The 18368-nt window shown below is 38.4% G+C and overlaps 1 protein-coding gene across 3 annotated transcripts in view; it reads right to left on the bottom strand.

Annotated features, from left to right (window-relative positions):
- Positions 1-18368, bottom strand: part of ank1a (ankyrin 1, erythrocytic a) — a 140518-nt gene that overhangs the window by 7880 nt on the left and 114270 nt on the right. The window contains exons 1-3 of one of the 3 annotated variants that reach the window (XM_051109687.1): positions 8003-8473; positions 4644-4727; positions 1294-1437 (exon numbers count right to left, since the gene is read on the bottom strand). In XM_051109687.1, the coding sequence (XP_050965644.1) occupies positions 1294-1437; positions 4644-4727; positions 8003-8221 (447 nt within the window). In that variant the 5' untranslated portion in view covers positions 8222-8473. Of the gene's footprint in view, positions 1-1293; positions 1438-4643; positions 4728-8002; positions 8478-18368 lie in introns of those variants that run through there. The other 2 variants (XM_051109689.1, XM_051109688.1) reach the window with 2 other exon arrangements.

The following is an 18368-nucleotide window of genomic DNA, read 5'->3' as shown; positions in this document are numbered from 1 at the left end:
AAGTTTGTAAAGAAATTATGTTTTTTGAGGAAAACATTTCAGGATTTTTCTCCATGTAATGGACTTCTATTGTGCCCCCAAATTTGAATTTCCAAAATATAGTTTAAATGCAGCTTCTAAGGGCTCTAAACGATCCCAGCCGAGGAAGAAGGGTCTTATCTGGCAAAACGATCTGTTATTTTCTAAAAAAAATTACAATTTATATACTTTTTAACCTCAAACGCTCCTCTTGTCTAACTCTGTGTGAACTGTTTTTTTTCTGGTCAGTACAGTTAGGGTATGACGAAAAACTCCCGTCTCATTTTGTCATCCAACTTCAGAATCATCCTACAACGCTATTTTACCTTTTTTTGTAAAGGGTGTTTGATCTTCATTCCATGTTCACTTAGTAAACAATGCGTTGATACTTAATACTGCAGCAATGTAGGAAGATTTTAAAGTTGGAGGAGAAAATGAGATGGGAGTTTTTAGACGTACCCTAACTGTCATGACTGGAAAAAACAGAGTTCACACAGTGCAAGACAAGCGTTGGGTTAAAAAGTGTATGAATTGTAATATTGTAATTTTTTTTTTTTTTTTTAAATAACCAATCATTTCGCTAGATAAGACCCTTCTTCCTCTGCTGGGATTTAGAGCCCTTTGAAGCTGCATTTAAACTACATTTTAATAGTTCAAGCTCGGGGGGCACCATAGAAGTCCTTTACATGGAGAGAAATCCTGAAATGTTTTCCTCAAAAAACATAATTTCTTTACGACTGAAGAAGGAAAGACATTAACATCTTGGATGACAAGGGGGTGAGTGCATTATCTGTACATTTTTGTTCTGGAAGTAAACAAAAATCCTTTAAGGATAAAATTATTAAAGTTTCTAAGTTTAAAGCATATGTACACAGGCTTACTAGCTTTTTTTCACATTATCCAGAGCATGTATTGTCCTCCCAGCATGTTCAGTAACACATTTTTTTTTACACAAATATCCTTTTCCTCAATAGTCTGGAGAGCTTTTGTTGCATTTCTTAAAGGTGAAGTGTTTAATTTCCTTTAAGGGATTGATGATGCATTCTTGCAGACACAATATAATCTTCAGGCTGCATTTATAGGCTGCATCTTCTATAAGATCTATAATGCAAAAAAAAAAAAAAAAAAAAAAGGAAGAAAAGAAAGAAGGAAGAAAAACTTTGGTGTTTCCTGGACTAAGCCTTCACCATAATTTATGCATCTAGCATATTCTCCTTAAAGCCACCACATCCTGTCAGTCCTGGTGTAACAAGCCGAGCTAACTCAAAAGCCCACCTTGCTGTCACGGCCCAGGACGGCATAGCTCATGTACTGTTCTCCATCAACGTCTGGTTCATTGATATCCTGCGGCAGACCCTCTATGATCAGCTCCTGACCCCCTTCCTCCCCTTTTCCTCTCCGGACCACCTTCCTCACAATCTACGTCACCGATGGGTGAGATCATTGACAATCGGTGGATGAGTGGAGGGTGCATGAGAAGGAACCAAGGAGAAGATGACAAACAATGTAAGAAACATGCAAAATTAACATCTTAAGATGTTTAACAGAAAGAAAACATGTACTTTAGAGTTGCATTTAAAGTCAACATGAAATTGTGCAAACCATCTACAGTATTTTAACTCCATAAATTAAAATACTTCTCAACATAACGGTGCCTTTCTTTGTCAACCACTACTGAATTACTCTGTTCAAATTGTACTTCATGTTGACTTTAAAAACTGTTTCAAAATTTAATAAGCTGCCTTTCTGTCTGCTGTTGCTTTACATAGACATATAGACAGTATAATATAATAAGCATAATATGTATAAAATAATCCATTTATCCACAGTTTTAACACATTTGTTATTCATACATGTATGAAGCAGGTAAAATTTCCACATTAATAATCTGAATGTGTTTTATGCAGGTTTATCGTCAATCAATCTCATACATTTGAAGTAACTGGATGTTGCTTGTCTTACAGTTGTCTGTACTTTTTAACTGATTTTTTTTTTTTTTAATTTAATCTGTTCTCAGTGATTTGAATAAATGCAACTTATTTAATTAAAATCAAACAAAGAAAGTAAATAGTTAATAGTAAACTATGCCCTTTTTTTATTTATGGCTGACAAATATGATTTGAAGTTTGTTTAATTTAAAACTTTGTAATCCAAATAGATGGAATTTTTATATCAAATTCAAATACACAATTCAAAAAAAAAAAAAAAAAAAAAAAAAAAAAAAAACTTTGAATGGTAAACGCTTACATATTTTTGAGCATACCCTAAAAGACATAAACAACATACATAGTACATGCAATTACTGGGTACAATAATAATCCAAAGGTGAACATTTATTAATAAGCAATTTAAAAATATTTATTTAATTACTATTTATTCAAGTTATTAATAAATGTTCATTTATTGAACATAATAAACGTTAATTTCCAAAGTTCATTTTAAGCAAGAAATCTAGTAATTTCTAAGCAATAGTTGAGTTAAAAAAAACTACCTAGAAAACTGGCTTAAACATTTAACCCAACCAGTGGGTCAAAACATATTGTCCATATTTCACCCAGCACTTTTTCAGTGTAGAATTGAGAAACTGTTATTAGCGACACTGGTGGCCATTAAGTGAACTGCAGCAACTTATTTGCCTGTGCTGTGTACACATTGTGTACATTCACTGTGATTCTAAGCTCTTTTTTTGTTCTTTGTTTAGAAGTTAAAAGCAGTTGAAAACACCTTTGCAGCAATACGCTGTTAATGAACACCTAGACTGATGTTTAGATGAATATGCTAATATATGCTGCATACTTTCCTACAACAAAAACAAAAGTGGTGAGAAAGCAGCAGTTAGGAATGCATCAGTTCATAGCGATGTGGACATGTTTGCACTGGCAAACAGATGAGGTAATAGTTACACTGTTATGATCGCTCCGGAGCATCTTTTTGATATTCTCACCAAAAATAAAAAAAAACATCAGTCTACAGGCTTTCATAGACAATCCAGAAAGTTGTTACAAGCTGTTAACAACACAAAACAATTTTTTATTTGTTTATTTATTTTTTACATATAGCCCTTTTAATGTCATAGTAATGTGACACAAATCATAGTATTATATATGTATATATATATATATATATATATATAATATGGGCTGAGGCTGGAATTTAGCGAGTTTGAAGTAAAAGTATTTGATGGACGTATAATATGTGTCAGGAGCATTCACTCAGTATTTTTGAGGGCTTTTAGCTGGTTTTGCATCTGAACTCTTCATATATACAGTACTGTGCAAAAGTTTTAGGCCACTAGTATTTTCAGCAGCTAAAAAATGGTTTAAAGTAAGTTATTTCTATCTTTTGCTATAGTGTGTCAGTAAAAAATATCGGTTTACATTTCCAAACATTCTGTTTGCCATTAATTGTAATAATCTAGTGAGATTTTTGTTTGCACAAGGAGTCTGACAACAGCCAGTGCTCCACACTGATCTGATCTCATCATCGTCCAGTCTTCCTGGAATGACATGAAGACACAGAACAAACTGAAACAGAGTAAATCCAGAAGAACTGTGGTAACGTCTCCAAGATGCTCCAAGAGACCTACCTGCAAAGCTACCTGAAAAATTTTGCGCAAGTGCACCTAGGGCAAAAGCTGTTGTAAACGCAAAGAATTGTCACACCAAATGTCGATTTCATTTAGTTAATAGAAGGTAATTGATAAAGGAAATCTATTTATGACAGCATCCTCATTTTACAGCATTTTTACACAAGTGCCTAAAACTTTTAACAGTGCTGCAGCTTTGCAGCGTCCTGGAGACTTTGTCACAGTTCTTCTGGATTTAGTCTGTCTGAGTTTGTTCTGTTTCTTCATGTCATTCCAGACAGACTGGATGATGATGAGATCAGATCTCTGTGCAGAGCACTCGCTGTTGTCAGACTCCTTGTGCAAACAAAAATCTCACTGGATTATTACGATTAATGGCAAAATGAATGTTTGGAAATGTAAACTGATATTTCCTACTGACACACTACAGCAAAAGACTGACTTTAACTGACTTTAAACCATTTTTTAGCTGATGAAAATACCAGTGGCCTAAGACTTTTGCACAGTACTGTATATATATATACACACATATATATATGTATATATATATTTTCATAATACATATATATATATATATATATATATATATATGTATTATACATCTATAGATGTATATAGATTTGTCTTAAAATAAAAATATAACAACCTTTACTAAATTTACAATAACTGTTAACAGTGTGTGAAAAGGATTGATTCCTAGATATCTTTCCTCCCTGTGCCATCTTGGATGGAGTTCTTTCACATTTTTACTTTTGTCAGAAAGTATTATTGGGTTGTCTTCTCCAAGAATGATACATGAGATGTTTCCTTAGATTGTGGTCTAAATAAGGTAGCCTACTTTTTGGCACAGCTGTTACATCAGCTGAAATGCTGTCTACGTGGGCAGCTCATTTAGCTTTGGAACAGAGCAGCAACCCCAACCATTTTCATTTGCAAAGCTTAACAAATGATTTCTGAGATGCATTTCAGATGGATTTCACATGCTAATGAGCGGTAAATGACTTTGCTGCAGGCAAAGAAGCGGGATGAGACTGCTGACCTTTTTGGTGACGATGTTGCCATGCTCATCTGTAAATTGCTCCTCGCTCACTTGCTGTCCTGGAAGATCCTCTGCCTCATCACCCTAGATGAGATATGACAAAAGCAACTTAAAAAGGCGACATGTTCCTTCGTGTGCTTCTCTCACTCTTTGATTTGACATGCTCGCAAACGTCCTCGCAATCGGTCAAAATGATCCAAAATCTGCCTTTAAAATGAGCAGTGTTGCTCTATCCAACTACCACGCTCATGTGCAATCCAGGAGATCTTGAGCACCTTTTAAAAACAGCTGCAATTTACATGCTTAAAAACAAAACATAAATGATTCTAAATGAAGCACTGACAAACCAAACATGCAAAAGCTAAAGCTTCGATAGAGAGGTCCATGTGTCTATCATGAGTAGAGTACATCGCTGTTTACCAGTGTTTCCAGCAGGTATTGTGGATTTCTGATGGAGAGTGATAGATATGCCAATACCAAAATAAAAATCATGAAAAAAGGCACAATTTAATGATTAAATGCATAAAATGAAAGCAATGCAAATGTGAAAAATTACACAAAATTAGTCATTAAGTCTTACATTCATTATATTTACTAGGACATCTTCAAAGCATTTTAGCATTGTTTCTGTATTTAAGTACATTTTTCAAGTATCTGGAATATATATTGGAGTATTTTTATTTGGGAAACTTTTACTACTTTTACTACATTCCAAAACATAATATTATACCTTTTACTCCACTATATTTCATTAAAAATTATTGTTCTTTGATATGTCAAACTGAAGAAACACACATCCCAGATGTGATAATAATTATTTTTAATGAACCTGTTTGCAAATTGCAATTAATGATTTATTTGTGAAATGTACTGATTTGATTGCAGCTGTTAATGATACAAATCAATAACATTCAATAGATTTTTTCTTCATATTTTTTCCCATGTTACCACACATATTTTGTCTGCACACTTGAATCAGTAACCTAATGAGATATTTTAGTATATTGAAGTTTAATGTTTTGACAATGTTTGTTTTGGTAGTAAAATAAGATTTTTGCTTATTTGCAGATAAATACACGTGTCTTTTTCCTCTATTCTTCCTTATTAAAATTGCAAAATAAGTAGGGTAGACTGAGTACGACTGGTACAGGGGTACATTTGAAACACCTTAAATAACTTGAGTGCGCAACAAGTCTGGTCTGTGAAATTTGATTCGCACATGGGTATTAGCAACCTCTTTGATCGCGGGAAATGTGAAGTAGATGCAGTTCCAAGGATATAGGCGAAAGTTTTTTTCCAAGGTAAAAGGCTTAGTTAATAATTAGTTAATAGTGAGAATTGGCCCCCAAACAAAAATATGACCAAAAAAGCATGTCATGACCCCTTTAAAAGGTTCAGAGTGTCCTTCGGGAGCTCAGCAGACACTAAAGGTTACCAATCTTTTATATAATGTGTAAAACCAATGGTATTAATAAACCAGTAAATATATATCCAATATGTGTATTTTTCATTTCACAATAACTTCTCATCCTTACATGACTGTTAAAGTTAACTTGCATTTTTGTAAACCTTAATCTGTGCTCTAAAAACTGACATATTACATGACTTTGTGTCATGCAAGGTCACCGTAAAATCTAGAGAAATGTTTGAGGTGGTCAGTGGGGCACAGTTGAGACACAATGTATCTCAACTAGAATCCTATTGCGGCACATGCAGTTTAGTCGCACAATGTAAGATCACAAGTTAATAGTCACATTCAGACAATATATCTTTGTTTTGAGAATCACCTTTATTTTGTTATTATGGTTTATTAGGCTATTATGTTTTATTTATTATGTTTATTGTTATTATGTTTATTAGGTTATTGTTTGCATTTGATCTGTTTTATTACTGCTGTTTGCAATTGTTCAATGTTTTTTTTACTGTTACTCAACTTTTCAACTGTTACTATTAAAATGATGAACTGAAATTAAATATTATATTGCTGTTTGCCAATAATGTACAATGTTTTACAAATGAACTACTTTTAACTAAACACATAATCAGATAAAATACTAAATGGAAATAAAAACTGAATACTAATTTTTAAAGGTATTTTAAAATTGCAGTGAATTGGTTAGGCAGCTTCACAGCATCACGGATGGGTGTCTCGACTGGACTTGGTGCTGTTCCAACTGTACCCGACATGGCTTCTTGTGTTTATGAGCTAATTGTGGCAGACTTGACCTACTTATGGATGTTAATAAGTATTAATATTTTGGTAGACAAGTAAAGGAAATGCCATATGAAAAATCACTTCTTTTCAGTCCCTAGTTTTGGTGTGGCAACGTAAAAAGCAAAAAGTGTACCAACTGTGTACCCAGTCTACCCTAAACATTGTTCATCGTTCAGTACATTTTAATTTTAATATTTAAGTACATTTAAAATCATGTTCGTACTTTTACTCAAGTTAAATTAAAAAGGAGAACTTATATTTGTAAAGATATTTTGTTAGGGTATCTATACTTTATTGCTGAAAACTACTAAAAATATAAGCAAATGTCAAGAAAGATATTTTTAAAAAGGACAACACTTTAGTTTAAGAACAAATTTTCGCTATTAAACAGTTGCTTATTAGCATGCATATTACTAGCATGTTGGCTGATTTATAAAGCACATATTAATGCCTTATTCTGCATGACTATATTTACATCTCCTAATCCTTCCCCATACCTAAACTTAACCACTGCCTTACTGACTATTAATAAGCAGCATTAGGAGCTTGAGGTCATAGAAAAAAAGAAAAAGTCTTAGTTAATAGTTAGTTAATAGCGAGAATTATCCCCCAAACAAAAATGTGACCAAAAAACAGCATGTCTTGACCCCTTTAAAAGGTTCAGAGTATCCTTCGGGAGCTCAGCAGACACAAAAGGTTACCAATCTTTTATATAATGTGTAAAACCAATGGAGTTTATAAACCAATAAATATATATCCAATATGAGTATGTGGAATGTAGAAATTCAGCATGTGCCAATGACTAGACTAACTTCAAACAAAGCATGTAACTTCCAGAGTGTACTGCCATATGCATGCTTTAACATTCACAATAATGTTCTGTAAGAACAATCTCATACTTTACTCACACTGAATCAGTTAGTTGTGCGCTGTACTACTGTTTTTACAGGCCGCTGGCATTTCATGCTTGTTTGCAGGAGTGCACTCAAATGAGGTCAAATGAAACTGAAACCAACCACCAAGGTATCACCCTAGATTTACAACCTTACACATTTTACTACAGCTGAAGTCTCTGCTATCTCTCTTTTATGGCAGCGTCTTTAAGAAATATTCTGTATTAAATATCGACAACAGTCGTCGGTACCTTCAGTATAACTCTGCGGCGCACAATTCGAGTGGTGACGCTCTCCTCTTCATCAGTCACACCTTCATTCTCACCCAGCTCACGATCCAGCTGAGTGTGAATGTAGGCCAGCACCGATCGGACAGAGCTGCTGGCGATATGCAAGACGTTCTGGCAGCTTATGACCATGAAGGCCAACAGCACGAAGCTGAACAGCAGCTCAGTCACCATCGCCCACATTGTGCGGCGGTCGCTCTTTTACAAGCACTCAGAAACACACTCCAACAGAGAGCTGAGGTCCAGAGATATGGGGAAGGATGTTATCTTCCCCTAGTTTCCCCTAGTCTTCCACTCTTCCCACAGCTTTCATTTGAAGAAAGCAGGCAATTCTTAATCCGAGCCTATTCCTTCCTCGGTCATTTCCCCATTCAGCTGTGTTGGGAATGTGGTTGGCTTTAGCTTCCTTTTTTGACTGCACTCTCTCTCTCTCTCTCTCTCTCACAGCCTTCTGTTCAGTGTCTGATTGCACATGTGATCTGTATGCTTTAAATACCCACAATGTGAGGACAACTCTTGTTGTGGCTCTTAGTTAGTGAGTGAACGAACAGCTGCTAACATTTCAACAACAGCATTTTCACACCAGGTGCCTCCTTTGGTTAACATGTAGTACGCTATTACAAAGCTAAACTAAGCAGACATTTGCATCGACAACAGACACAATAGAACCTTTCTTCAGAATGTTTATGTCTGATTACTTTCAAGTTTTAGGTTAACTGACTTACACTTACACTACTGTTCAGAAGTCGTGAGTCAGTAAGATTTATTAATGTTCCTGAAATGTTTCTTATTATTACAAAAGCTGAATTTGCATTAAAAAATACAGTAAAAAACAGCATTACTCTGAAATGGTATTACAATTTAAAATAATTTTCTATGTCTAAAATGCAATTTATTCCTGTGATCAAGTTCGTACTTTTACTCAAGTTAAACTTAAAAGAAGAACTTAGTAATATTTTGTTAGGGTATCTGTACTTTATTGCTGAAAACTACAAAAAATATAAGCAAATGTCAAGATAAATATTTTAAAGAAGGGCAATGATTTAGTATATCATTACTCCAGTGTTCAGTGTCACATGATCCTTCAGAAATCATTCTAATATGCTGATTTGCTGCTCAAAAAATGCTGATTTTTTTTTTTTTTTTTTTTTTTTGTAGAAATCATGATACTTTTTTACAAGACCTTTTAATGAATAGAAAGGTCAAAAGAACAGAATTTATTTTATTTAAAGCAGAAAACATTATCAATGTCTTTACTGTCACTTTTGAACAATTTAATGTGAAGACAAGTATTAACTTCTTTAAAAAAAAATTAATATAAATAAATAAATAAATCTTACTGACCCCAGTTTTTGGACAGCAGTGTACATTTCTGGCAATGCATTTTTTAAATTTTTGTTATAATATGTTCACATAGCTTGACTTGCCTCCCCTCAAAAAAAAAAAAAAAAAGTTTTGCTCTTTTTCATGCAAATGATAAAAAGTCAGTTATTTTTCTCAACTGAAGCTCAATTTCCACAGCTAGAAAAGCACTGTGTGTCTTTGAGAAACGATTGTACTTTATGACCTTACTGTCCATGCTTTCCAAATCCATATATAATATTCCTCCCCCACTAGCCAGTGCAGCAGGAGCAGCCCTTTAGATGACAGAAGAAGACAATATCTATATTTAGAAACCAATGGGTTGTGTCCATCTAGGGGCTAGGTGTACACTATATGTCTCCCTCTCTCTCTCTCTCTGTGTGTATGTGTGTGTGCCACCACAAGTGAGTGCAAATAATTGTATTCACTTGAGTTTCTAGCAGCTTTAGGGAAATAAATGCTTTTCTAAGCAAAAACTTGATAGTTGTTAAAGGCAATTATCCATGTCCACTTATTATAAGCCACTTTGGGCTTGTTTTTTAACAGAGTCAATTGTAACACGGTACTGGTGCTATGTCTCCATAGCACAATACAGTCAGACTGACCTCCATAACTGACTGACCACCATGCTATCTGTCTGATGCGATGCTTTTTTCAAATTGTAAACAACAAACCAAATCACACAAACCAAGCCTTCTGTCTTCTGAAACCATATGATTCAAAGAGATGCAAATTTTGGTTACCATACTACGTAATGTCAACAAAGTCAAGCCCTAAGGACCCACACAAACATTACCTTTGTAACGTTTTCATTTTTAAATTGCACAGCAGTAATATTGAATAGAATTAATTAAATAATTCATACGTCACTAAATGCAAAATGATCCTCTCTATGGTGTATTTTGTGTACTAAGGAGCTATGGACTATAGCCCTATTTGGACGGGACTAGTTTTCTAAACTACAAATGAGTTTTGATTCTTATCACCCAACGTGTGTGGTTTACATGTACCAATTTGGACAGGATTATCATCTCCATGTTTATTACTGAGGTGGGAAGGTCTTTTTTTACAGCTGGGTGTTGCAGAGATCACACGTTCTGTATGCATGCATTGCGTATAGTCATTTAAATTGATTACCATTTGTATAGTAGCTAGTGTTAACAGTTTACATGATCTGGCTCTTGATTTTTTTTATATTATATTTTATATTATATATATTATTATATTTATTTTTATTTCTTTTCTTTGGAGGCAAGCATATCAAAAATGTGCATGGTAAGAGTGTCTGCGGCAGTTCGTGTTGGCCAAAACACACAAGCAAACGTGTTCTAAAAAAATATATATATATTGTCAGCATTCACAGACATTCATATTCAGAAGGGATTAGTTGTCTCAGAGGATCACTGAGTTTGCCAAAAACAGTAGGTCATTTGCTCTGGAATTATTACAGAGGTTGTGTGAGAAAAACACAGACGTGGTAGATTCGGACGGGATTAAAATCACAAAGTACATATTCACACAAAGTACAAATTTCTCTAACGACTCTGTGAAATTTGTCACGACCGAATAGGGATATTGAATACTTTGCTGAGGTAAATGCAGCATTATGTGTTCAAAAGCGGTTTAACTCTCCGTGGTTGAATGAAGAATTACATGAGGCAGAATACATTCTAAAAATTTGTACTATATCTTTCAACATGCCTTCTGAAGTTTATTCACGGTGCTATAGCTAGTAGCAAAGTGGAAAAAGTGACTCATTAACTCGTGCTCCACACTTCCAGGGCCAGATTTACTAACAGCTTGCAAAAGCACAAACCACCTTTGTTTTTTTAAGATTTATTTTTTTGGCATTTTTTTGCCTTTATTGTGACAGAACCAGTGTTGGGCACGTACCTTTAAAAAAGTAATTAGTTATAGTTACTAGTTACTTCTCACAAATAGTAACTGAGTTAGTAACTGAGTTACATCATTATAAAAGTAACTAATTACCAGGCAAAGTAACTATTGCATTACTTAAAAAAAAAATCTAATTTAATATAACTATAAAATAAATATAAAACATTGTACACTAATCTAAACTATTTTAATGTTGTTGTGGGCAGTGTTGGGAATGTTACTTTGAAAAGTAATTAGTTATAGTTACTAGTTACGTTTCACAAATAGTAACTGAGTTAGTAACAGAGTTACATCATTATAAAAGTAACTAATTGCCAGGGAAAGTAACTATTGTGTTGCTTTAAAAAAAAAAAAAAAAAAATTAAAATATATTAAATAACTTGGATGACCACAATATTAAATATGTTAAATGAATGAAATTTTAATGAAATTAATTACATTTTTAGTTTACTCACCAGGCTAATATTAAATATCTGATATAATATTATAATTATAATTAGCATTCAACTTTAGCTATTAGAACTTTAGTAATTAGAATAACCATGAATGCATGTTTGTCATGTTGACTGAACTTAGGACTGGTGGTGATATTGTTTGTAATTTAGTGTTTCTATGAACGTCTTGTTACTACCACGAATTCTACTATTAATAACAATATATAACACACTAAGGTTTAATGAGCTGCTGGGTTCATGAATATTAATCACGTTGTCTGCGTTCGCTCTAACTGATTTGCTGTAATCAAAACAGGGACGATAATAGGTGAGCGCCAGCCAAAGAGATTGCTGTTTGCACATTAGTTCCGCCTACTACCGGAGAAACCAGCAGTTCTTAAAAGCTGAAGTATTCCAAAGGAGCTCCGTTGTTTTGAGAGGAAAATGCAACAAAGAATATCGTTTACACGTAGCGCGTCAATTCTGCATGGTATAAGACTGTATCTTTGTCGCTCTGTATCTTTCTTTGGGTGTGTGAGACAGTGACCACACCGAACAAACCGTCTTTTGGCATTAAAATAGTACTGTCAGGATTTACTGAAGATACACAGTGAAGAATTAGCGCTGAAAAATATTTTTGCGCCTGACCTTATTGAACATGCATTTGTAGGATTTTCAGACACAAAATTTATGGGAGTAGAGTATTATGATATTAAATGAATCATGCAACGCGATTTACTAATGTTTGCACTTGTCAAATTACTGGTATTTGTGTCATTATTTAATGCATTATGGAAATGATCTGACTGTGTCTGTGTTCTTTAATGTGTGCTTTGTCAATAAATCACATGCAAATTTTACACTCCCATCGGCGCATTTATGGAATTGCACTCTGAGCTAATTTGCCTTCTTTAGTCAACCTGGCCCTTAAGCTTTGTCAAACTTTTAGTGTTGAATTCCATCTCTTATATTTTCATTCTTTTTAGAGCACCACTTGACCGAACTGGTAGTACATGCAGTCAAAAAGAGTCATCAGTTGAGTTTGTGATCAGCAGGGCGGCCCCCAGTCCTGTGAGGTCCCACGCATTTTATGGTTTGCGTGGTGGTTAACACTGCTAACGAATGTCACTACAGGTTACTTTTAGGTTGGAAAATCATTTTTTTAACAAAATGTTTGCAGTAAACGCAGAAGTATTTTGGGAAGAATCCAACCTCCACAGCTACACCGTTAGAGAAAACATAGCCGTCAACTTGGATAATGTGTGCCTTGATAAGCAATCACATACAGGTGCATCTCAATAAATTAGAATGTCATGGAAAAATTAATTTCAGTAATTCAACTGTAACGATGACGCTGAGGCGGCGTTAGAATCCATTTGCGGAAGTTTATTGCAAACAACAGAAAACATACACGTGTAGCCAGGCAGTGGGTCGATAACCAGAAAGCAGTCCAATCTTACAACAGTCCAGGGGTAATCCGTAAACGTAGTGATAAACCAGGCAGAATAGTCAAACCGTAATAGCAGTCCACACAGGCAAACAATCCAATAAGGGAAATCCAAGAAAACGGTAGTCAGAAAACAAGGCAAAATCATACACGTGTAAGCAAAATAGGGTAATCAGAAAAACGCTCGGTAAGGCAGGTTAACTGGCAATACTTCGCAGTGAGTGAGCACATGGTGAGTCCTTAAATACTGCCAAACAGGAAGTGACAGTAGAAGCAGCAGAGGGAGCGTGCAGTCAGTACTCGGGAGATGGCTCCCTCTGCTGGCGTGGCATTACAGTACCCCTCCCTCTAGGAGCGACTCCTGGAGCTCGGCGAGGTCGTCCCCGTGGTCGTGGTGCTGGACGGTCGGGTCTGGCTCGATGAAACTCCTCCGTGAGGGACGGATCCAGTATGTCGTTGGCGGCTACCCATGACCTCTCCTCAGGTCCATAGCCCTCCCAGTCCACCAAATATTGGAGCTGACCCCCTCTGCGCCGAGAGTCCAGCAACTCCTTCACCTTGTAAGCAGGTGAGCCGTCCACATCCAAGGGTGGCGGCGGTTCTGGGGCCATCTGGCCGGGGTCAGCCTCCGGGTGGACCGGTTTTAGGAGCGACACATGGAAGGAGGGAGAGATGCGATAGTTAGGAGGAAGCTCAAGCTGGTATGTAACTTCATTTATACGTTTAAGTATTTTAAATGGTCCAACATACCTTGGGCTGAGCTTCCTGCTGGGCAGCCGCAGCTTGATGTCCCGTGTTGAGAGCCAGACCCGCTGTCCAGGTTGGTAGGGAGGGTGCGGAAGGCGGCGCCTGTTGGCCTGAATCTCCTGATTCCTTACGGCCCGCTGGAGGCGCACATGAGCACTATCCCACACCCTCTCACTACGCTTAATCCAGTCATCGACAGCCGGTACCGAAGAGGGTTCACCTGACCACGGGAACATGGGGGGCTGAAACCCCAGGACACACTGAAAGGGGGTGAGGCCTGTAGAGGAATGGGTGAGTGAGTTTTGGGCATATTCGGCCCAAGGAAGGAACTCTGACCATCTGTGCTGCTCTCTGCTGCAGTATGAACAAAGATATCGACCGATCTCTTGATTTAGTCTCTCCACCAGTCCATTACTTTGTGGATGGTATCCTGAGGTGAGGCTGACATTGATGTCAAGTTGCTTACAGAAGGCTTTCCAGACTTGTGAAGTGAACTGAGCACCTCTGTCACTGACGATATCCTCAGGTAGGCCATACACTCGGAAGACATGGTTGAAGAGAGCTAGGGCTGTTTCCATGGCTGTGGGTAGGGCTTTTAGAGGGATGAGACGGCAGGATTTGGAGAAGCGGTCGATGATTACCAGTATGGTTGTGAATTCTTGGGAGGATGGCAGATCTGTGACAAAATCTATGGACAGATGGGACCAGGGTCGTTGTGGAATGGGTAATGGTTGCAGCAATCCTGAAGGCAGTTCTTTGGGGGTCTTAGACTGTGCACAGATTTGACAAGACTTGACGAAGGTAGAGGTGTCAGCAGTCATTGAGGGCCACCAGAACGAGTTCTTCACCAGATGTAAAGTTCGAGAGATACCTGGGTGTCCTGCACTAAGCGAGGTATGGACCCATTGCAGAACTTGTTGACGCATGTCTTGTGGTACATAGAGCTTATTGGGTGGACATTGTGGTGGTGGAGGGTCCTGCTCGTGCCTTCGCTGAATTTCTTCCATAATGTCCCATGAGATGGGCGCTAGTATGACAGTGGGTGGAAGAATGGGTTCTGGTGGAAGGAGATCCATGTGTGGATCATGTTGCCGGGAGAGAGCGTCCGCCTTGCTATTTTTACTTCCTGGTCGATAAGTGACTGTAAAGTTGAAACGAGTGAAGAAAAGGGCCCAACGTGCCTGGCGTGGATTCAGCCTCTTAGCACCCTTGATGTACTCGAGATTCTTGTGGTCCGTGATAACTTGAAATGGGTGTTTGGCGCCCTCAAGCCAATGCCGCCACTCCTCAATGGCTGCTTTCATGGATAAAAGTTCCTTGTTACCCACGTCATAATTTCGTTCTGCACTGGTGAGTTTTCTGGAATAGAAGGCGCAGGGATGAAGTTTGCCTGGCTGACCGTGACGTTGAGACAGAACGGCTCCGATACCGCAGTCCGATGCATCCACCTCCACGACGAATGGCAGCTCCGGGTCTGGATGTTTCAAGATGGGGGCGGTAGTGAAGCTTGCCTTGAGGGTAGCGAATGCACGTTCTGCGCCTTCGGTCCAACTGAGTTTCATAGGTTTGTTCTTGAGCAGAGAAGTTAGAGGAGCAGCAATGGTACTATAATTACGGATGAATCGGCGATAGAAGTTGGCAAAGCCCAGGAATCTTTGTAACTCCTTGACGGTCGATGGTTGAGACCATTCCGTGACTGCCTGGATTTTACTCGGATCCATTTTGACCCCCTGGTGACTGACTTGATATCCAAGGAAGGATGTTTGGTGGACATGAAACTCACACTTTTCCGCTTTGACATATAGTTGATGTTCCAGAAGGCGAGATAGTACAGCACGTACGTGGGAGATGTGTTCTGCTTCTGACTTGGAAAAGATGAGGATGTCGTCAATGTAGGCAATTACGAATTTGTTCATAAAGTCTTTAAGTATCTCGTTTATGAAGGACTGGAAGACAGCTGGGGCGTTGGCTAACCCGTACGGCATTACCTGGTATTCGTAGTGCCCCCTAGTAGTGAGGAATGCAGTCTTCCATTCGTCCCCCTCCTTGATCCTGATGAGGTTGTAGGCACTTCGTAAATCAAGTTTCGAGTAAATGGTGGCTTCCCGTAGTTGTTCTAGAGCCGGGGGAACTAGAGGCAGAGGGTACCAGAACTTTACTGTAACATTGTTAAGTCCACGATAATCAATGCATGGTCTCAACCCACCATCCTTCTTGCTCACGAAGAAGAACCCCGCTGCAGCAGGGGATGTAGATACCCGGATGAATCCTGATTCAAGTGCCTCCTCAATGTAGTCCTCCATAGCTTGATCCTCCATCCGAGACAGCGGATAAACTTTACTTTTAGGTGGCATGGCGTTGGGCAGTAGATCGATTGCACAGTCCCAGGGACGGTGTGGAGGTAACTGCGTGGCTTTTGATTTGCTGAAGACCTCAGATAAATCCTGGTAGTGATCGGGAATAGTGATTTTTACCTGGGTATCAGGGCTCTCGACGCTTGTGGTGAGACATGGTTGAGGTTGAGCGAGAAGACAGTTTTCCATGCAGAATTGTGACCAGTGAGTTAGCTCCCCTGGAACCAGGAGATATCAGGATCATGGATGGAGAGCCAGGGGAACCCGAGGATGACCTCGTACTTAGGTGAATCGACCACATACAAAGTGATATCCTCATGATGCAGTAATCCAATCTGTAGTGTTACGGTTCTGGTTTGATGGTGGATGCCGTGGTCGATGAGGGTGTCGTTGATGGCTTTAATCTGGATGGGTGGTATGCATGGTTGAGTCGGGATATTATATTTCTGGACGATGTTCTTGTTGATGAGATTCAGTGCAGCCCCAGAGTCAATCATCGCTGTAAGATCAAGATTGAGAGTATCAGTTCTTATGGTAACCGACAATGTCAGAGATTTATACTGTAATGACGTGAGATCTTTGATATTTACCCCTGATGAATTCTTGGACTTGAGGGAACATCCACTACTACGGTGGCCTGGTCCACCGCAGTAAAAGCACAGGTGGTTTAGACGACGTCTAATCCGTTCATCCTCAGATAACCGTGAAGCGTTGAGTTGCATGGGTTCGGACGGTGGTTGTTCCGTTGCATGATCACAGGTTGATGACATATGCCGGTTGCTTTTGCTTGAGCGTTGCTTGGGTGACTGCCTCATGAGATTGTCGATCTTGATAGTGAGGTTGATGAGTTCGGAAAATGATGAATTCTCTCGTCGGCAGGCCAGCTCGGTTTGCAGGTCGATATGCAAGCTGTTGTAGAAGATAGCTTTGAGAGAAACATCATTCCATCCACTCTGAGCCGCCAGAGTACGAAACTCAATTGCATACTCCGCTGCTGTACGGTTACCCTGTTTAGCATGAATGAGTTGTGTCGAAATATCCCTGCCCCCTGCGGGATATTCGAACACTTCTTGAATCTGTAGCAGGAAATACTCGACAGATTTCTTGAGTTGAGAGTCGGCATCCCATACAGCTGAAGCCCAGTCCAAAGCTCTCCCTGTGAGCAGAGTCATCAAGAACGCACATCTCTTCTCCTCAGATTCAAAACGGTCTTGTTGATATTCGAAATACAGCTTCACTTGACGAACAAAACCTTTGCATTGCTCAGCCGTACCGTCAAACTTGTTAGGAAGAGCGAAGCTTACCGTTGAAGGCATGGGAGGAGGCAGAGATCGTACGTAGTGCGTCAGGTGTTCGTTGACGGACTGTAGCTTAGCGAGTTGCTCCTGATAATTCTTTAACAACTCGCTCTGGTAAGCGAATGCTGCTTGCAAGTTGGAGACCTCCGCTGGATTCAGGGTAGGCAAAGTATTCTGTAACGATGACGCTGAGGCGGCGTTAGAATCCATTTGCGGAAGTTTATTGCAAACAACAGAAAACATACACGTGTAGCCAGGCAGTGGGTCGATAACTAGAAAGCAGTCCAATCTTACAACAGTCCAGGGGTAATCCGTAAACGTAGTGATAAACCAGGCAGAATAGTCAAACCGTAATAGCAGTCCACACAGGCAAACAATCCAATAAGGGAAATCCAAGAAAACGGTAGTCAGAAAACAAGGCAAAATCATACACGTGTAAGCAAAATAGGGTAATCAGAAAAAACGCTCGGTAAGGCAGGTTAACTGGCAATACTTCGCAGTGAGTGAGCACATGGTGAGTCCTTAAATACTGCCAAACAGGAAGTGACAGTAGAAGCAGCAGAGGGAGCGTGCAGTCAGTACTCGGGAGATGGCTCCCTCTGCTGGCGTGGCATTACATCAACTCAAATTGTAAAACTTGTGTATTAAATTAATTCAGTGCATACAGTCTGAAGTAGTTCAAGTCTTTGGTTCTTTTAATTGTGATGATTTTGGCTCACATTTAACAAAAACCCACCAATTAACTACGTCAACAAATTAAAATACTTCATGAGATCAGTTTAAAAAAAAAAA

Source organism: Labeo rohita, chromosome 5, assembly GCF_022985175.1.
Source record: "Labeo rohita strain BAU-BD-2019 chromosome 5, IGBB_LRoh.1.0, whole genome shotgun sequence".
NCBI lineage: Eukaryota > Metazoa > Chordata > Actinopteri > Cypriniformes > Cyprinidae > Labeo > Labeo rohita.
The sequence above is the reverse complement of the archived record's forward strand: the minus strand, read 5'-3'. Positions and strand labels throughout refer to the sequence as shown.